The sequence below is a fragment of the Corythoichthys intestinalis genome, chromosome 12, assembly GCF_030265065.1.
Source record: "Corythoichthys intestinalis isolate RoL2023-P3 chromosome 12, ASM3026506v1, whole genome shotgun sequence".
Taxonomy (NCBI): Eukaryota; Metazoa; Chordata; class Actinopteri; order Syngnathiformes; family Syngnathidae; genus Corythoichthys; species Corythoichthys intestinalis.
Window position 1 is genome coordinate 1,196,259 of NC_080406.1, and position 26,766 is coordinate 1,223,024.

A 26,766-nucleotide genomic window follows, 5' to 3' on the forward strand; every position below is an offset into this window, starting at 1 on the left:
ATTTTTTTAGTAAACGTCCACTAAAACTAGACGAAATTAGTCGATGTTTTGTCCACAAAAACTAGACGAAGACATTTTTTGTAAATTTTGTATGTCTATTATTAGAGGTGCACGATAATTATCGCCCGGTAATTGTCGGTCTGATAATAGGAATTATCACGTCATCCCAATAAATCCGATAACATATTATCGGCCCTATTAATAATATTTTGGCACGGTGTCGGATTGTGATGTGTTCGTTTGTTTCCACTCCTGATTTTCCAGTATGCAAAGTTTTGTTACTGTCTTTGTTTTGTTCATTATAATAATGTTCATGTCATCATGAAAATTCTGGTTCGGTCAAAGGCAAATCTATGCTGAATCAACCACTAGTATTTTTGGCCTACAGGTGTTCAAAAACTCAGGTGAATATACATTGAAAAATTATATATATATTATCGGTCATCGTATCGGTCTTGAGGAGCAGGAAGTTATCGATATCGGTTTCAAAAAATGGATATCGTACACCCCTATATATTATATATTTGTTCTTATTTCTTTTGTTTGATTATTGTCACTGGTTATTTGCACTTATGTATTGAATATTCGAAATAAACACGTTTAATCAATCAAAAACATTTTGAAATGACTAAAATATAAGACTAGTAAATATTATCGTCCATAAGAGTAAGACGAAAATTTAACGGGCTGCCAAAAACAACACTGAGTGTAGTACCAAAAATGGTATCGAGTACTTTTTTGGAGTATCACTATCGAGTTGAAAATTTTAGTATTGTGACATCAGTACTTCCGAGGCCAACCCTAGCACATCTACGTTACAATTCAAGGTCTGCAGGAAGCCCTGTCTGGCATTTTGTTCATTGGCTGCCAGCCCTCCCACTTTAAACATTTTGGACGTTTAGCACCGTCAATGACAGTTGTTGAGTAAATAGTAGATGCTTTGACAGCGATCATCTTTTAAAAAGAAAATAAGCTAGTTATGAATTCATTTCAATGTCAATGCATTGACCTTGATATAAACATCGCCACTACCAACATGGCCGCCCTGTTGGCGATGAAAGGTTTATTTTTATGCTTCTGTTGTCGACTGAAATGAGCTTATCACGGGTAGACATCCAATCCATTTGATTGGACGTCTAGCGCAGTCAATGGCAGCCATTGAGTTAAAAATTGGGGAAACCCTAAAGGGTCCTATTCATTGATTTATTTTAGTTAGTTATTTTTACGGAACAACGGTTACAAAAATGAAAATGTGAAATACAAAAAAATGGAATAAAATAAAATGGAAACATGTTTTGAAATATATTTAACAACTGAAATAAACTGATAAAAAAAATGAAATTGTACAGTAAATTGTAAATTAAAACAAAATTTGAAATGAACAACAATGGACAGAAAATACAATAATCAAAACTTTTAAAAAATGGAGATAAATCCAAATGGAATGACGTCACAATTGAAATAATGAGGGAAAAAAGGAGAGGAAAAACTGAAAATGATAGAAACAGGGAGGTTTCTATCACATACCTGTCGTTGACTTCCAGTCCCTCTTCCAAGCCCGGCAGCAGCCCCGTAATGAAAGCCTGAAGACTGGGCAGCAAAGCCCTCTGCAGCGGCAGATAGTAACGCTCGTACAACGTCAGCAAAACCGGCTTCACTGCCATGGCGGCATGGCCTAGCAGCGGGAACAGACCCGAACTAAAAATACACATATGTAGAAGTGGTTAAAACTCTCTGGCATTTATCCCCCCCGCCCTCACCCTTCTTACCTGTATATGAACAAATCCTTGGCCAGCCATTTTGTGCCAATAATCTTAAAGATGACCTCGTAGGTCTCCAGAGCCTTGAGGTGCACCCCGCTGGGTAAGGCCGGGTGAAGGCACTGGGCCAGACGTTTGCCGATGACCAGCCTCTTAGGCAGGAGGGAGTAGCGCAGGTTACTCTGCAGGGCCTGACGGAAAAATAACAAAAGAAAGCCATGACTACTAAAAGACCCAAACTAACCTGGCACGCCAGGTTGATCATTCCATATAATGGCTGATTCTCATGAAGCTAACCTGTTTTTGAAGATTTTATTGATTCATTAGTCTTGCAAGCCTACAATTTTTCATTTTAAGTTATGTCTACGGGGTTTGTACACTTTTTGCCATGCCTGAATTCAAGCCAATCTTAAGGACTTGGACACCAATTTTCTAGTTCTTCGAGAAGGGTCCAGCTGCGGCTTGCAATACACACCAACCAATCAAGGATTCGTCAGCCACCAACCATAAACTTCATAATGATAATTGACAGGTCAGATTCGACCTTCACTGCGCCACACCATCAAGTAGGCATGTGCCGGTATGAGATTTTGACGGTACGATAACCGTGAGCAAAAATACCGCGATATCACGGTATTGCAATTATAGCTCCAAAATTTTGAGATGTATGGGTTTAAAAAAAAAAAAAAAGAAAAACAAAAAAACTTTTTTCCATTGAACAGGATGTTTTTTCAGAACATATTTGCAAATTGGAACATGAATCTAATGTGAACATAAATAAATGAACAAAAAATAACAAATATTTTATATAAAATTAAAATAAATAGAACCTAGACTATATCCACAGCCACAGCTCAAGTTGCTCAATATTAGAGCAAGAACAAAATAATTGCTATAAAAAAGTAAAAACACTTCTAAATAAAATATAAAATATATACTGTATGACTTTTTTTGAGGGGGGGAAGCTCAAGTGAAGTTTCGCCATTTTCAGCCACTGTGTCAACTCTAGTCTACATGATGTCATGCCTTTGTGTTAAAAATAACAAAGAATTTATAAGTTAATAAGTTAGTTAAAAATGTATGTTAGTTTTATAAGTTAGTTAAAATGTAAATATTATTGAGGAAAGGTTTCATCTAAAAAAAAGTGGGGAGTGAGACCTCCTTTCTCAATTAGCGATCTTTGACGCTATCCTTTTTCTTTCCCCCTTCATTCAAGCTTGTTTCTCACTCAGCGGCTGTGAGACATAAAACCTCGACGGAGCTGCTCTCCCAGCTTAGCCTAGGCTAACATTCGTCTTTGTAAGTTTTAGCTAGTTTGTATATTGAATTTGAAAGGAAAATGTGTGTTTTGTTTTTGGCGAACTTTTTAATGGTGCTACTGCTATCCTGTTGAACCTAATCACACGTGGAAAAATACAATTGTACAACGTTTTAAATGTATTCATTTGTATATTTCACCACGATTTGAGGGCTCAATAAATTGAACAAAAGTACGCCTTGTGTTTGGAGGGTTTGTTTTTGGGTTTGCTGGCTGTTTAGCAGAATAGCATCACTGACACTCACGACAACAAGCAGGGGAAGGGTGAGCGCTGCCGCACCCAGCCACTTCAGCTGCATTTTGGCACATGAAAAATAGAGGATACCGTACTAAGGTATGACGGAAAATTTTAGTGGTTTTGAAACCGCAACGTTTTCACACCACGGTAAACCGTGAAACCGGTAACCGGCACATGTCTACCTTCAAGTAGGGGGCCATCTCACAATCCGCTTCAGTTATTCGTAGTTGGTCGCAGCAACAAAAGTAGCGATCCAATGCCGGATTTAGGTTGAAAAAGTACAAAAGCTGTACCGCATACAAACAGGTAGGATTGTCTCAGGAGTGATTTGTTCGGGGATTCAATGTAATTATTATATTTCTCGTTTTTCACACGAATTTTCATCGTAAAAAGCTTTTTGTGGTAAGGCTGCCGCCACATTGTTTAGCAGACTAGCACCGTACTTCGACATGTTTGTGTAAAATAAATGCTAACTTCCCGTTTTTTTGCTCAACAAAGAATCGAGACTTTTACGTCTCTATATCCATATAGCCATATCTATAAAGAATTCAGGGATTGAAGCATTTATTCATTTAAGAATTTTCAACGTAAAAAGCTCTGTTTATATATGGCGATGCTACATTGACTAACAGATTGACATCGTACTTCGACATATTTACATTAAATAAATGCTAACTGCCGGTTTTGTTTTATTTTTTTGGTCTTTTAACAAAGAATTGAGACTGTTTTATGTTCATGTCTATGAAGAATTTGGGGATATAAGCATTTATTCACAAAAATTTTTAACGGAAAAAGCTCATTGTTGTAAGGCTGCCACAACACTGACTAACAGATTAGCACCGTACTTCGAAATATTTACGTAAGATAAATGCTAACTGCACGCTTTTGTTTTTTTTTTTGCTTTAAACCAAGAATCTAAACTGTTTTACGTCCATATCTATAAAGAATTGGGGGATTTAAGCATTTATTCACAAGAATTTTCACTGGAAAAGCTCTGTTTACATATGGCGGCCGCCACATTGACTAGTAGACTAGCACCATACTTCAACATATTTACGTAAATTAAATGCTAACTGCACGTTTTTTTTGTTTATTTTTTTTAACTTTTAACCAATAATTGAGACTGTTTTGAGTCCATATCTAAAGAGAAGTCAGGGATTTCAGCATTCACGGCATTTGACGGCCACGCCAACAATGCAAGCCCACTATTAATTGGCCCCGCGCTCCGTGTCCTGTCAGTTCTTCATGAAGGGACGGGAAACTGATAAGCATATGCTTCCTCCTGCCCACCTTTGTCTTCGTCTTCGGTTGATACCGATGATGATGACAATAAAATTATTTAAAAAAAAAAAAAAGTCTATGCACCAACCATACTCCCTGCTTTCAACGACCAATCAGATCTAACACTTGTCATCTGCCTACCGTGCCCCCTGCTTTCAACGACCCTAACAATTATTCAGTGGTACCTCTACTTACGACATTAATTGGTTCTGGAAGTAGTTTCGTAATCCGAAAAATTCGTCAATGGAATAGCCCTAAAGAAATATATAATTTTCTATTTATAAGGACGACTAGTTAAGTTGGGTTAGGGTTAAGCCACATGGTTGCTAACCATCATGTGCTATTTTTTAGCCACAACTGGATTCATTATTTTATTACTATTCACTACTTTATTACTATTCACGTCACACCAGCAAGTGCAAGCCGGGCCAATGTTTATTCTGTATATCCTGGTAGCCGCCCTTTCTTTATCCTCTCCAGACAAAACTTTTTGTATCTGTTGCTCTGCCATCTTTGCAGAATTCGCACAAAAGCATTTTCATCGACTTCCATCTTTATAATGAATGAGGAAAGAGGGAAGTGACGTATGCTGTAAAGCAGTCAGCAGCACATTTGTATTTTTTTTGTGTGTGTGTCGGTGGGTTCCTACCACTCTTGTCAAAGTTAATTAGTGCTGGTGAAAGTGATACAGACCCCCTCAGGATATAAAAGAGGTGTCACTCTACTAAATATCAGTTGACATATCACAAATGATATGAAAATATGATGGGGGAAAATATTACATTATGCCTTTGTGATGTATGATTGCTTCTGTGACATAGATTGTAACAACTTCAATTGTTTTCCACCTTGTTCCCATAGTTAGGAGGGAATCTCACGAGATAACTTGTTTTGCACCATAGTTCCCATAGTAAGAAGGGAATCCCATAGAATCTCACGAGATAACTTGTTTTGCACCCACAATATTTACATCTGTTGCAGCACAGCTCATTTGTCCCATATGAAAAGTCCTTTTTCAAGGGGGCGGAACCAAAAGTAGCTTTAATGTTTGTAATTGGACAGGGCCGCGCCGCTCGGGGGTGGAAGGTGGCCTCTCCGCCTCCGAGGGGTGCGTCCTTACCAGTGTTGTTAATAACGGCGTTACAATATAACTGCGTTACTAACGGCGTTACTTTTTTCAGCAATGAGTAATCTAATTAATTACTTTTCTCATCTTGGCAACGCCGTTACCGTTACTGAGGCGGGAAAGGCGTGCGTTACTATGCGTTACTAAGTTGGTTGAATAAAAAAAGTCTGAGAGAAACGGACTCACGGGGACGAGAGCAGAGCAGCAGTGGGGAAGACGCCGTTGCAACCGCGATGCTAGGTGGCTCCAATAATACCTGACTGTAGCCATAGCCGACAAACTACGCACACATGACATGGTAGATATCATATTATAGAACTAGATGCAAAAACTGACACAGCTGCATTGCCAACATGTTTTAAGGACTACATGCGTTAGTAAACAGCCGCCATCTTAAAGCAGTAGACCTCTCAGGAAGGCCCTGATGTAGAGATCCTTCCTAGCGAACCTAAGTAACTTTTTTTTTTTTTTTTTTTTTTTTTTAATCTAAAATGCTTCTAAATCGGCAAAATCTTAACTTAAATCTATCTTTAAATGATGAAACAGTTTTAAAACTACACATGTTTAAAGTAGACAGAAGGGAACTAATGCAATAACGGGAGCAATTTTAACAACTTTAACGGTTGATTCACAACTTTGAATGACTTCCACACATAGCAAAGGTTACTAGCTAGTTATCGCAATACCCTTGTGTCTAGTTAAGTGGAGGGTAAAGAATTGGGCTAGGGCCAATTGTCCCCCAAATCCTTTAAACTTCACATTGTGTGACCTGTTTTTTTTTGTTTTGTTTTTTGTTTTTTTTTGTTTCTTGTGTTTTTTTTTTTGAGAAAAAAAAAAAAATATATATCACTAGTTACTTTGCCAAGTAACTAATTACTCTTACATTCAGGTAACTGAGTTACTAACGCAATTACTTTTTGGGAGAAGTAATTTGTAACTGTAATTAATTACAATTTTAAAGTAAAATTAACAACACTGGTCCTTACAAAACCGGACGTTTCCGGGCACCCCGTGAAGTCCGCTGTTGGATTAAGCGTATGGATCGCCCAGCTTTGTCCTTTTGCCGCTTTACTGGAGTGTTGCTGGTTTCCCACTCATTTGTCACGGTAAGCGATTTTCATTGCTAAAGGGACATTTTGTTTTGCGGTAACGCGGGGATTCTGGGGTTGACAAACTCAAATCTAGCGTCATCGTTGACATTTGTTATACTTGTTTGTGATACTTGTTTGCTTGCTTTTGTGGGATTGTAATCAATGAATCTCATTTATTCTGCATTTTCTAATCAATAAACATTGTCTATTTTGCAAAAGTGTGCCTGTTACTGATTCACCGTGAACCTGGAAATTTTGGAAAACATAAGGTTGAAGTTACCTAGTGTTGCTTTAATTGTTTCACCATTAATACAAATGTTCTGCTAACATAAAAAAAGATCCCAAGAATCTTAATTTGAAGACATCTAATGGTCAAAAAGCATAACTGCAGTGCTAAACTGTGACCACCTTTGTACAATGGCAGAAGGCTTCTACATTCATTCTGAAGACAACATGCATATTGGCCCAAAACCAATAATGGAAAAACCAACGTCAATATTATCCAACATCATTTAAAAATGCCTTTATCGACCGGTATTATCGGACAACTCCACACTCTACTCTTAGGAGCGACCATATGACGTGGGGCATTAAGGGAAAGCAACTTCAGAACTAGTTTCTAGCAGTGATGAATCAAAGTTATTTTATTTTCCTCCGTTTAATAATTTAGATCTTTCGGCAGGGTGCTGAGAAATATTGTGTTCCTAAAACTACCAAGCGTTTTTAAGGACTTGACGCAAAATTCAAGCATTTTCCAAACCTTGAAAACGCGACAGTATCAAAGACTCAGTTCTGGAATTATTCGACTACATAGCGCTTGCATTGTAAATTTTTGCTAGCAAGTCAACTCTCCCCAAAAAACAAACAAGAACTCATCACGTTGAGGTCGCTCGTAAGTCATCTCCATTCCTCCCCATTTGTAGACAACTTCTCTGACTGTCGATTGATGAACATCCAGACTTTTAGAGATGTTTTTTATATCCTTTCCCAGCTTTATACAAATCAACAATCCTTGAACGCAGGTCTTCAGACAGCTCTTTTGACCAAGCCATGATGCACATCAGACAATGCTGTTCAACAAGACAATTCTTATCAGGTGTGTGTTTTATAGTGGGTCGGGCAGCTTTAAACCACTTATCAGTGATTGGTCATGATATAATTATTAAATGGTTATTAAATATTTGCTATTACCAATGAAGGCTCACATTAAAGTATTAATTGCCGTAATAGTATGTTCGATGATTGACTGAAGTAAAGAGACATTTTAGTGATTGATAACTCTAGACATGTTTAGTTCTTGATAAAACTGCCTTGTCATTCTGACCGGTCTACCAGGGTCCACAGGTCAACTTCAAGGGACAAGCCACAGACATTGAGATCTGAACTGTCTGGGACATTTAAGAAACCAAATTATTGCAATATATTAATTGCCAAATGCTATTGCAAGAACTTTATTTGATGTGATAGTTATTGAGATGTTCATTATATAATTGCTCTAATAGCTGCTCGCAATGAAGAAATGCTTTCGCTCATTGTGATCACAAAGAAGGAATGTTTTTTCTTGAAGAAGCCTTAAAGACTCTTGCCTTCCCAAGTGCAAGAGGCAACAACAAAGACAGTTTTTGCTTTGCTGGAATGTTTTGACACACATGTATTAATCCCACCTATATGCATACACATAGCCAATCAAACTCATAGAGGTGTTGCCTGCTTTGCTCCCTATCCTTTTAAGGTTGCCACCTCTCTTGTTGCTAGGGTCATCTCAAATAAAAAGAGAGGTGAAGGAGGATTTTATTTTAGAACGATTGCGGAAGCTTTCCTCCGTCTCCTTGCAAGCTTTTCAACTAAATTGAGTGCCTTTTCTCCTTATTTTGGGTAACATTATAAATGTCTACCTAAGGATTCATATTTGAACTTGACAATTGGGCACACACCTGACTTCAATTGTTTTTTCATCTGTGTGGTTTTGACCGCATTTCAGATCAGATCACATTTGATGGTGATTTTACGCAGAAATGTGAGAAATTCCAAAAGGTTCAGATACTTTTTCAAACCACTGTATTTTATTTTCCTTCATTTAATAATTGAAATTTTTCAACAGGCGTGCTGAGAAATATGATGTTCCTAAAACTACCAAGCATTTTTAAGTTGCTCCTGGTGCTGTGTCACCAGTAGGTGAATGGCGAGATAGTGTAAAGCGCTTTGAGCGCCTTGAAAGGTGGAAAAGCGCTATATAAGTATAACACCATTTACCATTTACTTGACACAAAATTCAAGCATTTTCCAAACCTTGAAGACGCAACAGTATCAAAGACTCGGTACAGGAATTATTTGGCTACGTATCGCTTGCACTGTAAATTTTTGCTAGCAAGTCAACCCTCCCCAAAAAACAAACAAATACTCATCACGTTGGGGTCGCTCTTAAGTCAAGGCGCCGATGTAACGCAGCGGGTACCTTGTTGAGCTTGCCCAAAGAAGAGATGAGATCCGCCCACTCGCTGGACGATTCAAAGTTTCGCAGCGCTTTCTCGATGACCGCCGCATAGTTGCGATAGCGGTAGTCGTTCTGCAGCTCCGCCTCTTCGGGATCCATGTCGAAGGTCAGTCGGGCGCTAACATGTTGTCACAGCGTGTCTGCCAAACAAAGTTTTATATTTATTTGACAAAAATAAACTACTCATGTTGTCCCTCGAGGGCTTGTTGATGGTAAATAGAATGACGCCGTGCATGTGAGGGAGATTATAGAGGAAAGGGTTGGCGGAGGGAGGGAAGGCGGGCCGGGATTCACTAGTTTAGTAGAGATGAGCTTCACACGAGGACCGCTTACTGCCTAGTAGTAGGATTTCTGGCGTCCACATACGCTAGCTTGTCACTATCAGCAATTTTAGGCTAGTATCGTCATCGCAATTTTTCCTGAAATATGGCGACAGCATTGAGGTTATATCACGCCCACCCATGTGATCTCGTACTCAGTTTGGCAAATTACAGACTCCAAGAAGTGGATAATGAACATGTTTTTGATCAAAGATAAAATGACCACAGATATAAAAACTCATTTAAGTCATCTGATCTCAAATTTAATAGTGTTTCTCATTCAGCAATTTTCTTGACGAATAAATCTGAGTACAGTAATTGGAAAATTTCATCAAAAGACACCGAGATTTATTTTTCCTCACGGACAAATTCTTGGCCGGTCAACTCTTTGGCTGCCATTGACGCCGACAGACGTCCAACCAGTTACGCTGCAGCGATACGATGACATCGGACGTTACGGAAAACGTCACGCAAAACCTAATGTTAAGACCAACATACACTGCTGGCCAAAAGTATTGGCACCCCTGCAATTCTGTCAGATCATGCTCAATTTCTCCCAGAAAATGATTGCAATTACAAATGCTTTGGTAGTAATATCTTCATTTATTTTGCTTGCAATGAAAAAACACAAAAGAGAAAGGGGGGGAAAAAAAACAACAACATTATTATTTTACACAAAACTCCAAAAATGGGCCGGACAAAAGTATTGGCACCCTTGGCCTAATGCTTGGTAGCACAACCTTTAGACAAAATAACTGCAAACAACCGCTTCCCGTATCCACCAATGAGTTTCTTACAATGCTGTGCTGGAATTTTAGACCATTCTTCTTTGGCCAACTGCTCCAGGTCTCTGTGATTTGAAGGCTGCCATTTTCAGATCTCTCTACAGGTGTTCTATGGGATTAGCTGCTACTGCATTGGCATCATCTTCGCAATATTTACATAAAATAAATGCTAACTGCACGTTTTTTTTTGCTATTGACCAAGAATTGAGACTGTTTTACGTCCATATCTATAAAGAATTCGGGGATTTAAGCATTTATCCACAAGAATTTTTACCGGAAAAGCTCTGTTTACATCAGGCGGCCGCTAGCTACAATCACTAACAGACCGGCATTGTACTTCGACATATTTACGTAAATAAATGTTAACTGCCCGTTTGTTTTTGCTTTTAACCAAGAATCGAGACTGTTTTACGTCCATATCTATAAAGAATTCGAAGATTTAAGCATTTATTCACAAAAATTTTCAACGGAAAAAGCTCAGTTTACATCAGGCAACCACTAGCTACATTCACTAACAGACTAGAATTGTACTTCGACATATTTACGTGAAATAAATGCTAACTGCACGTTTTTTGTTTTTAGTTTTGCTTTTAACAAAGAATCGAGACTGTTTTACATCCTTATCTATAAAGAATTCGGGGATTTCAGCATTTATTCACAATAATTTTCACCAGAAAAGCTCAGCTTACATCAGGCGGCCGCTAGCTACATTCACTATCAGACTAGCATTGTACTTCGACATATTTATGTATAATAAGTGCTAACTGCACGTGTTTTTTTTTGTGCTTTTAACCAAGAATCTAGACTGTTTTACATCCATATCCATAAATAATTCAGGCATTTAAGCATTTATTCACAAGAATTTTCCACGAAAAAAGCTCTTTGTGATTCCACTCGGTCAGGTTTGACAGCCTCGCCAACGATGCGGGCCCACCATTTATCAGCCCTGTGCCCCGTCAATACATTATGAAGTCTATGGCAATCCATTAAATGTTCCTAATCCGATTACTCGATTATTCCAACTAATTGATAGAGCAATCGATTACTTAAATAATCGATAGCTGCAGCCCTACTTGTGATTGTTCTCTGTGGATCGGTGAGAAATTTCAAGACAATTGCTTAAAAGAACAACACAAAACTTGAATTAACGTGCTAGGTTTAACTAGCCGTTTGTTTTAAACATGGCTATATTTAACTAGTGCTGCAATGATTTATCGATTAACTTGAGTATTCGATTAGAAAAAAAGATTCAAATTAAATTTTGCTGCTTCGACTATTCGTTTAATTAAAGTGGCATTGTAATGGTAAATTTTGAAAGTGTTTGTATTTAGTTTTATTGATTTGGGTGGATACACTGCCCTCTTGTCTGCCTCATTACACATGGCTGAATCCAGCTGCTCCATGTTAAGACCAACATAAGGCAAGCTATTGTTTGAGGTCATGTTTTTTTAATGCATTTGTTTTTTGATTTATAGGTATATTCAGCTGTTTATGGTAGGAATATGTGTCTGAACCATTTGTTATAAGCATTGATTAAAAAAAAAAAAAAAAAAAGTTGTAGATAGATCCTTATTCATATTTTTATATCGTTTGAGGCTCAGCTAAGGTATTTTAATTTTTCATGTTCCTTATCAGATTACTCGATTATTCAAACTAACTAGTTCAATGAGTAATCGACTACTAAAATAATCGATAGCTGCAGCCCTACATTTAATGTTCTTAGCACCGTCAATGGCATTGAAATATGAGCCCCACAGTTTGAATCAGACGTCTATCGCTGTCAACGGCAGGCCAAAGAAAAAAAAAAAAAAAAAAAAACAAGTTTCAAGTGGTGTTGGGATGGGGACCATAACAAGAATATAATTCATTTTTTTCTTTTTTTTTTATTCATTTGAACATTTTTTTCTATGAATAAAAAAAAAAAAAAATGATAAGCTGTTTATTTAAAAAAAAAAAAAAAAAATTGTTCATACACTTTTTTTCCCAAATCATATTCATTTATCTTACAGGTAAAATGTGGAAAAAAAGAACATTCATTTATTCGCCTTCGTCCAAATGAATTGGACATCTAGCGCAGTCAAGAAGGAAGGAAGGAAAGAAAAAAATCGGGGGTGGGGGTTCGTAAATCAAATTTTAAGTGAAAAAAAATTTGAGATTTTATTTTCAGGCCATATCGCCCAGCCCTACGATTATGTAACTGCAATATGGATTGATTAAAAGGGGGGGAAACACCACTCCCCTGAGAGAATAGCAACATTACAGTAAAAATGAGGCTTAGCTAGCATGGGAAAATATCTTAAACGTTGTGTTTGTTAGAGAACCTCGCTGGTATATTAAGCTAGCCGTGTATCAGGTGCATCCACAAAATGACTCACCGAATGAAAGGTTTCAATGGAGCAGACGGAGGACCGAACATTTTCACATCTTTTGGCATCAGTGCGTTTTAGTTCAGTTGAAAGACCTTGTATAAAAGTTGTTTCCTTCGGTAGATAGGCGAGCAAATTAAACCGACGAGTTACTAAAGCGCTCCTTCCGCGACAGGCACGACTGGGAGGAGGTATCCTTCAACTCAGCTGATGCGCAGTCAACGAGCAGACGAGAGTACATATCAGGATCCGTAAGGGGTGCACGAAGATATTTCCAGTAGTATAACATTTCTGCCATTAAAAGCAGCCACTTAAACATGTAATATAGCAAGATTTATCATTGAATTACTTCTTCAAAATTAAAATAAACATTTTTAAGGACAAAACGTTTAAAGGAGAACGAAAATGTCACAAATTACCCCCCCCCCCCCCCCCTTTACCGCATATGGTACATTCCAGGATGTGCCGTGTTTACAATCCTCTCACCTAGCTGTTAGATACATAGAAATCACATGTATTGGGAACTTGATGCGAAAAAGTGCGCCGTTAGCCGATCGGGACGGTCGGCAGCACTTGTCGGCCATTTTGTGTCAGTGCCATTCGTAAAATATAATCAAGGAGCAAAAATGTTTAACATTTGTATTTGGTTTTTTGTTTTGTTTTGTTTGTTTTTTTATATAAATGGCAGAGATGCAGTAAACAGCATAGGTAAAAAAGTACTTTTTTTTTTTTTTACGTTTCTAGCCTGAATCATAACCACTTCAGTGCAGTTTTTAATTATGCAGGTTTGGTTCACTGCTGAAGTCCACTGCTTGGAGATGGCCGTCGGTCACTAACGCCGCCGGGTTGGAACTTTGCGTCTAGCCCCATATACACTTGATATCTATTGTGCAGTGTTTACAAACATATCACATAGTTGTCAGATATTTGTGAGCCATTCTTTTTGTTATTAGCGTTTAATGTTTGCCAGCAAATTACAATATTTTGCATAAATCTTTTTACATGATTATCGAGTCAGGTGAAGCGAAGTGTGCTGCTCTAAAATGCTACCGGAAAAAAATTGATTAAACAAAAAACCTGACTGCGAGGGTGACGTAATCGTTTAATCGTTTTCAGCCACCGGTGTTCAAAACCAAACTTGGGACATTCCTTGTTGTTGACATTCCGTGTTTTGAGCAAATAACGGTCTAATATCCATTTGCAAGAGTAATGATGTTTGAGTCACATAGGATTAAAAAATAAATAAAATGTTACAAATTGTTACAGATTATAGGGACTGCAGTAACAAATAAAATGCTTGTAAAACATCTGGGAGTTTTGATGTGCACACATACAAAATTGTTAGAGGTTATATCCCAAAGATAGGCAATTAATTCACACAGATAGATTCTATTCATTTTGGTCAAAACAATATTAGACAGTGGTCTTGAACTAGCATTGAATTGCCATTGTATTCATAGCAGTTAGTTTGCGACCAGAGTAGTTTACTGCAGTTAACTGGCTGATACGTAAACTAGAACCATTTAAATTCACAATTCATGAGAATAGGCAACCAAACAAACATCAGCACAGAAGTAAAAACGAACAAGGATAGCAGTTTATCTGACACTAACCTTTAAAGCAGGTGGGAAGTTGTCATTTGCACCGTCGAATGTATGATTGGCAGTGGCACACACAATGCAATATTGATGCTGCATTCACGGGTTGTTGGAATCGTCGAAAAAACATATTCTCTATTACATGGTGTCTATAAAAAGCACCAGCCAGTCACTCAACTCGTGATGTATCATTGGTGCAAGATAAGGTACTCTTCTTTGTAGCAACCGTGTTTTTATCCCACATGACGACTTTTCAACACATCAGAACAATTTTCCACCTTGGAAACTCAGATCTCCCGACATACATGAATGCAGCATAAATAACACTAGTATGTATGCCTATCACAGCTAAAATTACGGAGAGAGCGAGAACTAAGTGGTATTTGCCATGTGGCAAATTTGAATTTGCCATGTCGCACGTTTTTGCAATGTGGCAAAATTAATTTTGACATGTGGTATTTTTTTGACATGTGGCAAAAGGGATTTTGCCATGTGGAAAATTGATTTTGCCAGGTGGCATTTATTTTGCTATGTGGTATTTTTTTTTTGCCATGTGGCAAATGTATTTTGGTTTTTGGAATTTGTTTTCTTTTGGTATGTGGCATTTTTTGGGGGTATATGGCATTTTTGCAGGCCATATGGCATTTTTGCAGGCCAATTGATTTGGCCAAAATCCACTTTGCCACATGGCAAAACAAAATGCCACATAGCAAAATCCATTTTGCAACATGGCAAAAACATGCCACATGGCAGAATCAATTTTGCCACATGGCAAAAAAAAAAAAAAGCCACATAGCAAAATCAATTTTGCCAAATGGCCAAAAAATGCAACATGGCAAAATCAATTTTGCCAAATGGCAAAAAATGCCACATGGCAAAATCAATTTTGCCACATGGCAAAAAAATGCCACATGGCAAAATCCACTTTAACACATGGCAAAATCCATTTTGCCACATGGCAAATACCACTTATCGTTCTCGGCCCTGCTTAAATTACGTTCATAAATTACCATATTAAGGAGCCATATGCAGATTGTGTGGAGAAAATATGTATGACCATATTAAATTGGCACATTCTGTAGATTATGCTATGTAGACTTATGCTATGTAGACTTAAAACTCAATCAAAAAAAAAAAAAAAACATTTATCCTGGGTCACTGCAGATCAATACTGTGATACGTGCCCCAGTGAAATATGTCATATTCAGTAAATGAGTGAAGCAAATGATAAATTTTGAATGGACTCCAGCGACCACCGTCCCTGAACAGATTAATCTTACTGTGGAAAGAAAGAATTCCAACAGGCAAGAGCATTTGATTTGTCGTTTTTTAATTGAAGAAGATAGATATGTACTGTATGGGTGGCCTTTTTGTAAGGGACCCTTGCAAATTGTACAACAAAAAGCTGAACCATGTATTTATTTCCAGAGTACAAAAATACACATCTCAAATCCGTATATAATAAATATATCTAATCATGCATTTTCTAACCATAAAAAGGCACAGAAAACAGTCACTTAGTAGTCATAAACAGTATTATTATTATCAATATTATTATTAAACTACTTTTACCCAAGTCATTCATTGTTGCAATACAGGTGACGACATGATATTCAAAATGTGAGATAATGCACGCATACTATATATATGAATATACCTTAGGCAAGAAATATTTCTGGGCGACTTACTAATTCAAACTGTAAACACAATGTAAACAAATAAACTCCCATGACTATGCCAGGTCCTTTTGCACGGTTGGTTCCGACAAAACCAGGCAGTTTGCAGCATTATTTACAGACAAAGATGGCGGCTTCGCTTGCCCCGAAAGCCGGCAGACACTTTGAATGCACAAATGTTAAGAATGAAAGGCAAATAAAGCACAGAAAATTCAACTAGGAACATTTTTTAAAAAGGAAAGGATCATTTAGTGGTTGAATTTTTATATCTTTGGCTAGTAGTTGCTGAATGGAATCTTATCTTGAGAATCTTAATAACAAAATTAATCAAAATAAGTTTGACAATATTCAAAATATGAAAAGAAATACAATGTATCCCATTAGGCAACCGCTAAGGAGTTTTTTCAACAAAGTCTGAGTACTACGACAGGGTTAGGCAAAGAAAAAAAAAAGGCCTACTACGATAAATTTAACATTCCGACTTTAATCTTGTCGTATTACAAGAGTAAAGTCATACTTTGTAATATCATGAGATTAAAATCTAAATTTTATGAGGGAAAAAAAATCATTAGGGTTGAAGTTGGAATACTGAATAACTTTACTCAATACGAGAAAAATGTAACGTTACGTATTATGAGAAAAGAAATTATATCATGACTTGGATCTCGTAATATTACGAAAGTAAAGTAATACGTTTTAATATTACGAGATTGATACAATAATATGAGAAAAAAATCATAACATTACGAGATTTCAAATCTAAATATGAGAAAAAAGTTGTAATACTGCAACACAAGTCGTAATACTATGTAGCTTTACATAATATGAGTAAAAGGTCGCAATGTTGCGTATTATGAGAAAATAAAATTGTGAGATTATGATTTTAATCTCATGTTACGAGTGTAAAGTCATACGTCATAATATTGCGAGATTCAAATCGTAAAATTCTGAGGGAAAAGGAAAAAAAGGAAAAATATTACGTGACTTTACGTAATATGAGAAAAAAGTCGTAATGTATTATGAGGAAAAAAATCAATATTAGGATTTAAATCTCGTAATATTGGGGGACTAAAATCATAATATTTTGAGAAAAAAGTAACTTTACAAGACTTAAATTATAGTGCTACGTACAGTAGCTTTACATAAAATGAGGAAAAAGTTGTAATATTACGCATAATGAGAAAATAAAATTGTAAGGTTATGACTTTAATCTCCTAATACGAGTGTAAAGTCATACGTCATATTATTAAGAGATTAAATCATAAAATTATGAGAAAAAAGTCGCAATATTACAAGACTAAAGTCTTAATTTACGTATCTTCACGTAAAATGAGAAAAAAATAGTAATTTATGTATTATGAGGAAAAAACAATATTATGATTTTAATCTCGTAATATTACGAGAGTATAGTCATACGTCGTAATATTACGAGATTGAAATAATGAGAAAAAAGTCATGACATGAAATATTATAGATATGAGAAAAAAGTTGTAATATTACAAGACTTAAGTCTTAATACTATGTAGCTTTACATAATGAGAAAAGAATTGTAATGTTATGACTTAAATCTCGTAATATTACGGTTAAATCAAAAATTGTAATATTATGAGATTAAAATCTCGCAATATTACGAGATTAAAATCTCGCAATATTACGAGTAAAGTCAAAAATTGTAATATTACGAGATTGAAATCATAATATTCTGAGAAAAAAATATGTATTATTGCAAGACATAAATGGTAATACTACGTAGCTATACGTAATATGAGAAAAAAGTAATGTTACGTGTTATGAGAAAATAAAATTGTAAGATAATGACTTAAATCTCGTAATGTTACGAGATTAAAATCATAATATTATGAGAAAAAGACGTAATATTACAAAACTAAGGTCGTAATATTATGTAATTTAACGTATAATTATTAAATAAAATGCCATTATATTACGTATATTGACGTGACGGGATGCCGTTCGGCTAATTTAGCTAAATTAGCGACCATGTACTTTACGTAGCGCTTTGCTGCTTCCATTTAAATGAACGACAATCGAAACCTTTTTTAAAATAAAGCCTGACGAGATACTCAGTATTGTTCGTCTAGTGGCGTCAATGGCGGCCAATGAGCTAACATTGACACTGTTCTAGTGGAAAATTTAGCGAGCGAGCCGTTGCTTCCTTGACTAACCTTTTGAAAACGATTCTCGGCGGGAGCCTTTTGGGATACAAATTATGGCGACATATCGTCAGAAAAAAGATGTTCCAGTCTTAATGGCCCCGAGGTTGAAAATCACAACAAATTTGACAATTAAATAACAAGTTTGGCGACTATACTTCTCTCCTTACTACAAAATGACACAATAGCTCAATTGTCCTACGCTGCCTCATCTTATTCGCTTAAGCCATCGTGTCATTATGGAAGCACCGCTGGGGGAAGCAACTGTATTTGCGTGCCAGTGAAAATGTGTTTGAATATTGCACATCTATCACAACATCATCACCGCCATGCACAAGTTGTCATATATACACACAGGCCAAAAGTGTTGACACGCGCATGCCACGTCGAGCCACCGACAACACCCAACAAACGTGGCTTGCATACACCGGTATACTGTACTCTGTAGACAGTGCATATTTAGAGATATAGATACTATACAGTACGGTATGTACAAATTTACCTCAAGAAATAACAGACCCTGTAATGCCACAAGTTGTTAAAAATACTAACAATACTTAAAAAACAAGCTGCATGCCCATGCAGTGTTACTTTAAAAATCTATTAATTAAAAAAAATGCATTTGTGTGATATATGTGTAAATGTGCTAAGAGGTCGAGCAAAGATGTTCATTTATACGATATGATTTGCACTTGCGTAAGGCAAGCAATGAAGAAAACAAGTACACAAATACTGCATTTCTTATAGTGGGCGGGGCATTCATTAACTTAAAATTTTGAACTATACTCAACTTTTTATCAACTTTACATAATATTTTATTGAGCAAAAAAGTGACAGATTTGCATATGGCCTTATAAAAAATAAACATGTTCATATGAAAGTATCAATTTTGTAGTTTGGAAATGTTGCCTTTTAAGTAGAGTTGTCCGATACCATCAAGTGGCCGATAAAAGCATTTACAATAACATTGGAAAATATCGGTATTAGTTTTGCGCCGAAATGTATGTTGGCCTAAAATATCATGTAGAAGCCTGCAGCCTTTGTACATGGGCTGATCACATCTTAGCACGGCAGCTAAGCTTAGAGTGACCTCTAGATTAGTGCTGCAACGATTAACGGACTAACTCGAGTATTTCGATTAGAAAAAACTTCGAATTAAATTTTGCTGCTTAATTAGAGTGGCATTGTAATGGTTTGTTTGGAAAGTGTTTGCATTAAGTTTCGTTGATTTAGGTGGATACACTACCCTCTTGTGGCAACAGTGAATATGACATAACTCATTCAACATGGCTGAAACAGGCTATTCCCTGTTAAGACCAACATAAGGTTGTAAGATTTCGTGATTTAGTTTATAGGTATATTTTGCCGTTTTTTTTTTTTTTTTTGGGGGGGGGGGGGGGGTTAAACGATTTGTTAAGAGCATTGTAAAGAAAAAAAAGTTAGCTTTTTATAGCATTTAAGCTCGTGGACTTTTGCTATGCAAGTTAGCTGGTTGTACTATTATTGTACTTTGATCCTCAATTATTTATTTATTCATTTATATTTTTAGCCATCTGAAGATAAACTCAGGTATTTTAAATTCTTTTTTTTAATGAAAGTGCTATTCTGCATAGTTTGAAGAGACACTTTTTTGTATTGTAATGCTCTTTTGAAAGTGCAATATTCTCAAACCTAAGTGTTACATCTCCTAAAACTGATTCTAAAACACATTAAATGTCCCTTATCCAAATACTTGATTATTTGCACGAACTTGTTTACAGATTATTTGACTATCAAAATAATCTCTAGCTGCTGCTGTACTACAGATGTCTCCAAATTTCAAATTTAGGGAAAGACACAAATCACTCATGGTGCACAAATAAAATAATGAACTGGAAACTTATCACATATAACTATCGCGTTACCAGAAAGAAATAGTCACTAAAAAAAGTAATAAAACAATCTGTGCATACACCCGGCACAATGCATTGTGGGAATTTTCACTCATTGTCTGGACTCTGGTCCTATGGTTGCCCGCCTGTAGTTGTAATACTTTATTGCCCCCGGGTGGCGCTTTGGTGTAACTAGCATAAACTTAATGTATTTGTGATTTATTCTTTCAGTTAATTACGGACATTTTGGCTCATTTCTCATTTATCATCGTTTATCATTTATTCTATTATGCATTTATTTACATACGTGATGCAGTCCATGACCACATATATCGGGATTGGAATACTTAATAGTTAAAAAGTCAATATCGGACAACTCTACACAGTATTTGTGTTCCTAAATAATGAATATTTATAAGTAGTGTTGCACCAACACCATATTTTGGCTCCAGGTACCGATTCTGATACCTGGCTGACATTTTTAAAAAAAAAAAAATACTTTTTTTTGGTCTATTAACACTAAAAGACTACATACTCACTTGATTGTAAAGTCATGGTTATCTTGACTCGGTCAGACGCCGTTTAACTCACTGTCTGAAATTGACGCTGCCAGACGTCCCATCTATTTGAAGTGGGAGGAATGGCAGCGGATCTCATTTCAATTCAGGGCAGAACTATGAAAAGACTTTTCATCGCCATGTTGTTCGGTGAATGCACATGCAGAAATTACCTTTAGCAAGGTTAAGAGGTTAAAATGGTCCAAAAATTCTATTTGTGATACAACTTAACGTCCAGCAAAATTCTTTACAGTTACAAGCCTAACTACTAATAATACTGCATTGGTTGTTTCCTTCTTTCGATTGTCACCGTTTTATACACATTTATTTACTAAAGTGGACTTGGCACAGTAACTAAGATAAAGTGTTCTCCCATTGTTGAAGAAAAAAAATTGCTACAGGTAAGCGCTGGTAAAAAAGCAAGAGAAGACCGTTTTTCCCGTCCATAACTTTCACTTTGGTTTCCCATGCAATCCTTCTTTTCTTATGTCGCGAATAGCATTCAAACCTCCGAACGACATCTTCTTAAAGCAGGGGTGTCCAAACTACAGCCTGCTACCTAGTTTATATAGGCCCAAATTATTGGCGGCAAGTGGAAATATCGTTGAATACGACGTCAGCGGCAGCCAATAAGTTAAAATAAAATTGTTCGTCCTGTGGCCGAGACGTACCTTTCCCACCGATGAGCTTATCGCTAGTAGACGTCCAATCCGTTTAAAGCAATTGGACGTCTAGCGCTGTCAATGGCAGATAATGTCGGACCAAGCCATGATAGCAATGAGTTTACAGCTGTTGGCCCGCTGCAAATGATGAAAATATCACTGAATATGACCTGCACGTGAAGCTTGAGTTCAGTCTACATTCTCTTGCACTTCTCAGCTTGACCACTAGATGGAGCTGTCCCTCAATTAGCCAACGGGTCAAAACCTGACATGTTGAAACCAATCCAGGAAACTGTAGAATTTCAGTATTTTCATACATAAACTTGTACGGTGGTACCTCAAAATACGAAGTGAATTCCTATTATAATTTTTTCGTATAATGAATGGCGTTTTACATGTAAGTGAACTAATTCGTTCAAAAAAAACAAAAACAAAAAAAAAACATTAAATTTGCTGTTTTGTTCTCTGATTGCATATCTTTATTTGTAATGCTTTTTCACCACCTAGTGGCACTTAAAGTGGAAGTTCAGATTTTTTGATATTATGCTTTTAGCCACATTATGCAGAATGGACTTGGTTGTAGGCTCCTCTTCTGGCTCAGAAAGTGTTGAGCAAACACCCCAGTAATGGCGGCCAACCACTAGAGGGTAGCGTACGCAAATCTCTTCTCAGGCCAGATTGCGGTCATTAACAAGTTATTTATGATTTCTCTGTGGCCCCGTAGCAAATGCAGCACGAACTGGTACCGGTCCCCGGCCCAATGGTGACGTGACTGTTTTTTTCGTCATAAAGAGGACACAAAAATTTAGACCCGAACATTTTGACTCATTACCCGTCCAAAAAACATTGTAACTTCTGAATGTTATAATAGAGTCGTGCGTTTATTGTTGCATCTCTAGCAAAAATAAAAGCCAATATGTAGAATAAAGAAGAAAAATGTAACGACTAGTGTAGCCAAAAGTAGCGGAGTAAGAGTAGTGTATCTTCTTTACAAATATACTCAAGTAAAAAGTATTGTGTGGTAAAACTACTCTTAAGAAGTACATTTTTCTCAAAAAATTACGCAAGTAAATAGAACAGAGTACATGTAACGCATCACTATATACCTCTGGTGGCTAAGCTAAGGCGAGTCAATGGTGTTGTATGAGCCATAGTGCTATTAGTGCAACTGACTGAGCAAGATTGACGCTGACAAGCCCACGTCTGCACCACCAACTCTCGTAATCAGTTCTCCCAGACAGTCCAGAACAAATGGCTGGACACCCTGTTCCAACACAAGGAACACCGCAGAACGCCCAATATTCAACTGAAAACACAACTGATAAGACTCCAAGAGCCCCTTTGACACTGAGGTGGCAAAATCCGCAACCCTCGTTACCCTGACAACAGTAACTCCCGATTCCTCCTGTCCAATCCACAAACAGGCAATAATCCTAAACAATGCCCTAACACACCCTTCTGCCCATATCCCGCCCCGCGAGAGCCTTCAAAAAGACTAAATGTTTAACTAATCGTTGTCATTTTTCCCGGGAACCTTTTGTTGACTTGTGATATGGTGACCTTGGATCCTCGCCTGGGTGCATCTGTGCTGTATGATCGCTGTCGACCTGAATAAATTGTCAACTTGTGCTTCGAAGCCTTCTTCCAGCTTTCAAAATGGAGTCAGTACAAGGGGTTAAGACTAAGGTGAGCATGCGGAGTTTGGCCTTTTGGCCGGGTTGTCGGTTCCAGCAATCTGGCTAAAAGGTCAGATTCCTTCATTTTATACACATGAGCACTGTGTATATAGTACATTATTTTGTCTGTTTACATTTATAGTCAAATGTAGTTACATGATTCCTATGATCATTTTTCGTAATATTAAGAGGAAAAACTTGAGTGAATTTTTCATGTAACCAAGGTTTTCGTATCTTGAGGTACCACTGTCATTTTGCGATATCCTCATACCGCTGGATTATTTTGTTGCTTGTCACCTTGAACTCATTCACTGCCATTGACAGTTACAGATGTCAAATCCATTTCAACTGAGAAAGCTGATATTGATCCAACGATTAAAAAAAAAATTTTTTTTAAGCGGCAATTGGAGGAAAAACGTTTGGACACCCCTGTCCTACAGCATATTTTAAGCTAAAAATACAGGAGATATGGCAGATCTTGGACACTTTGTCATGCAAATCAAATAAATGAAAACTCCCCTCCCTCACATGCCTTGCGTGAAAAGGGACATGACACTCTCAGTAGTCACAAATGGCACTGATAATACTTTGAACTTGTTCAAGTGTTACCACGTAAGGTGAAGACGCTAAAATCATGCAATGAAACCAGCGAAGAACACGCCGTTGTCATAGGAAACGATACTTTTGTTTCTCAAAACACAATATAAAACAACAAACGACATCTTCACTCACGGAAGTCCTGCTTTTGCTACTAATTTGTCACGGCAAGTCAAAAGGACAAATTGCACTGTCTGCTTGCATACCTGTGCGTACGTGTATGTGTTTGAAATACGATCGGTTATTGTCAAGGAAATGACTTTTTTCCTTGACGCGCTTCCCTCCTCTTCGGCGACACGTCGCCATCTTCTTCGGAGGTGGGAGACGTTTCTTCTCTTTGGAAGCGGATGCTTCCGGGTTAAAGATCTAGCATGGAGGCCTTGGCCAAGTCCTTAGTTCCCTGGAGGATTCTCTTCATATGACCCACTTTCGATATCCCCAGATCCTGCAGGGACAAAACAAACAAAGAAAAGTGGGCTTATTTGCAGACCCCACTTTGGATAAGCGGAAGAAAATAGATGGACAGTCAGTCTGCAAAATGTGTGGAGTGGAGTCGCAAAACGGCAATGGCAGCCAATGAGTTCGTACTCCAGTTGTCCCGATCACATATTTTTCACACCCGAATCAGTCACCAGCTTTTTAGGATCAGCCGATACCAAGTACCATACCTTGCTGATACCAACTTGTCCGATAATGACTTTTTAACCGATATCCTGATACTGTCCAACTACAAAAATCCGATATCAAATGAAAATTGATAAATGCGGTCGTGAACTTAACATGTTATGGCTAACTATATTGTGATACTTTAATCATGATAATGCTCACATAACAAATCTTAGTTTGGAGACCTCTGATGGTCAATAAGCATAACTGCTGTGCTAAATTGTGACCAGCTGAAGGGAATTTGCCTGGCACGGCCAGATTGTTCTCCCTGTATTTTTCAAACACCGTGAGAATAGTCTGGGACCAGTGTTGTTAATTTTACTTTAAAAAGTAATTAATTACAGTTACAAATTACTTCTCCCAAAAAGTAATTGCGTTAGTAACTCAGTTACCTGAATGTAAGAGTAATTAGTTACTTGGCAAAGTGATAATTTTCATGTTTTTTTTTTTTCTAAAGAAAACAAAACCAAACAAAAACAAAAAAAACAGGTCACACAATGTGAAGTTTAAAGGGTTTTGGGGACAATTGGCCCTCGCCCAATTCTTTACCCTCCACTTAACTAGACACAAGGGTATTGCGATAACTAGATAGTAACCTTTGCTATGTGTGGAAGCCATTTAAAGTTGTGAATCAACCTTTAAAGTTGTTAAAATTGCTCCCGTTATTGCATTAGTTCCCTTCTACTTTCAACATGTGCAAGTTTTAAAACTGTTTCATCATTTAAAGGTAGATTTAAGTCAAGATTTTGCTGATTTAGGATTTTATATAGCATTTTAGATAAAAAAAAAAAGTTACTTAGGTTCGCTAGGAATGATCTCTACATCAGAGCCTTCCCGAGAAGTCTACTGCTTTAAGATGGTGGCTGTTTACTAACGCATGTAGTCCTTAAAACATGTTGCCAATGCAGCCGTGTCTGTCAATTGCATCTAGTTCCATAATATGTGATATCTACCGTATCATGTGGGCTTAGTTTGTAGGCTATGGCTACAGTCAGGTATTATTGGAGCCACCTAGCATCGCGTTTGCAACGGCGCCTTCTCCACTCCTGCTCTGCTCTCTCGTCTCCGTGAGTCCGTGTCTCTCAGACTTTTTTTATTCAACCAACTTAGTACGCATAGTAACGCACGCCTTTCCCGCCTCAGTAACGATGATGGCGTTGCCAAGATGAGAAAAGTAATTAATTAGATTACTCATTACTGAAAAAAACAACGCCGTTAGTAACACAGTTATATTCTAACGCCGTTATTATCAACACTGTCTGGGACCCAGCCCATTAACGGCCTCTCGTGCAAGAACAAAATCAACCGTCCAATCAGATTTGTTTATTTGCGTGACGTGTTCTTAACGAGCAACGTCACTATTCCGCGTCGGAAATCGTCTCCACAACACAGATGGCGAACAGGAGAGCCGAGAATATGTTCCAATCCACGGTAAAATCAGTTTTAAATGACCAAAAACTAGGGCTGTCAAACGATTACAATTTTTAATCGAGTTAATTACAGCTTAAAAATTAATTAATCGTAAAAATCGCAATTCAAACCATCTATAAAATATGCCATATTTTTCTGTAAATTATTGTTGGAATGGAAAGATAAGACACAAGACGGATATATACATTCAACACATAAGTACTGTATTTGTTTATTATAACAATAAATCAACAAGATGGCATTAACATTATTAACATTCTCTTAAAGCGATCCATGGATAGAAAGACTTGTAGTTCTTAAAAGATAAATTCAGATAAATCCTCTTCAGGACAGTCCAGAACAAATGGGGGGACGTCCTGTACTACCACAACACCCGATAACAAAAACAACTCTAAGTTTGATAGCTCAGCGCCTCTCAGACGGTGAGGTGCGCCCAACCTCCCACCTCAGTTGCCTCATTAACCATGACCCAGCACACAAACACACAAACTTGACCGCCCAAATCTGAAACAGAAGAAGACTCAAACACACTCCTCTTCCTGCCTGCCCCGCAAGAGCCTTCAAAAAGACTGAATGTTTAACTAATCGTTGTCATTTTTTCTCAGGAACCTTTTGTTGACTTGTGATATGGTGACCCTGGAATGAGTCTGCCTCCTCACCTGGGTCAGTTGCTGTTTTGCCTTGCCGTTTGATCACTGCCGACCTGAATAATTTGTCACCTTGTGTTTCAAAGCCTTTTTCCAGCTTTCAAAATGGAGTCAGTACAAGTGGTTAAGACTAAGGTGAACACGCAGAGTTTGGCCTTTTGGCTGGGTTGTCAGAGTACCGCCAGCGTGGGTCCGGCGGTTCGGCTGGCGTGAATCTGGCTAAAAAGTCAGATTCCTTCACCAGCCCTTGTACAAAGGCAGAAGGCTTCTACGTTCACTTTAAAGGCATATTGGGCGAAAAAAGATCATGAAAGCCCGATGACGACATTATCCGATATCATTTTATTAGGGTTGGTGTGGCTCAGTGATAGAATAGTTGTCCCCTAACCCAGAGATTGTGTGTTCAATTCTCTTTACCATTTTAAAATGCTTTTA

The 26,766-nt window shown here is 37.4% G+C and overlaps 2 protein-coding genes across 10 annotated transcripts in view; both read right to left on the reverse strand.

Annotated features, from left to right (window-relative positions):
• The window catches only part of dop1b (DOP1 leucine zipper like protein B), a 51,293-nt gene extending 36,842 nt beyond the window's left edge, over window positions 1-14,451 (reverse strand). The window contains exons 1-4 of one of the 2 annotated variants that reach the window (XM_057852613.1): window positions 14,393-14,451; window positions 9,270-9,448; window positions 1,770-1,951; window positions 1,528-1,698 (exon numbers count right to left, since the gene is read on the reverse strand). In XM_057852613.1, coding sequence (XP_057708596.1) covers window positions 1,528-1,698; window positions 1,770-1,951; window positions 9,270-9,407 — 491 coding nt within the window. In that variant the 5' untranslated portion in view covers window positions 9,408-9,448; window positions 14,393-14,451. Of the gene's footprint in view, window positions 1-1,527; window positions 1,699-1,769; window positions 1,952-9,269; window positions 9,449-12,788; window positions 12,971-14,392 lie in introns of those variants that run through there. The other variant, XM_057852611.1, reaches the window with a different exon arrangement.
• A 2,186-nt stretch (window positions 14,452-16,637) lies between these two features.
• dgkh (diacylglycerol kinase, eta) overlaps window positions 16,638-26,766 on the reverse strand; it is a 113,806-nt gene continuing 103,677 nt past the window's right edge. For all 8 annotated transcript variants that reach the window (XM_057852043.1, XM_057852046.1, XM_057852044.1 and 5 more), the window contains one exon: window positions 16,638-24,032. In XM_057852043.1, coding sequence (XP_057708026.1) covers window positions 23,946-24,032 — 87 coding nt within the window. In that variant the 3' untranslated portion in view covers window positions 16,638-23,945. The remainder of the gene's footprint in view (window positions 24,033-26,766) is intronic.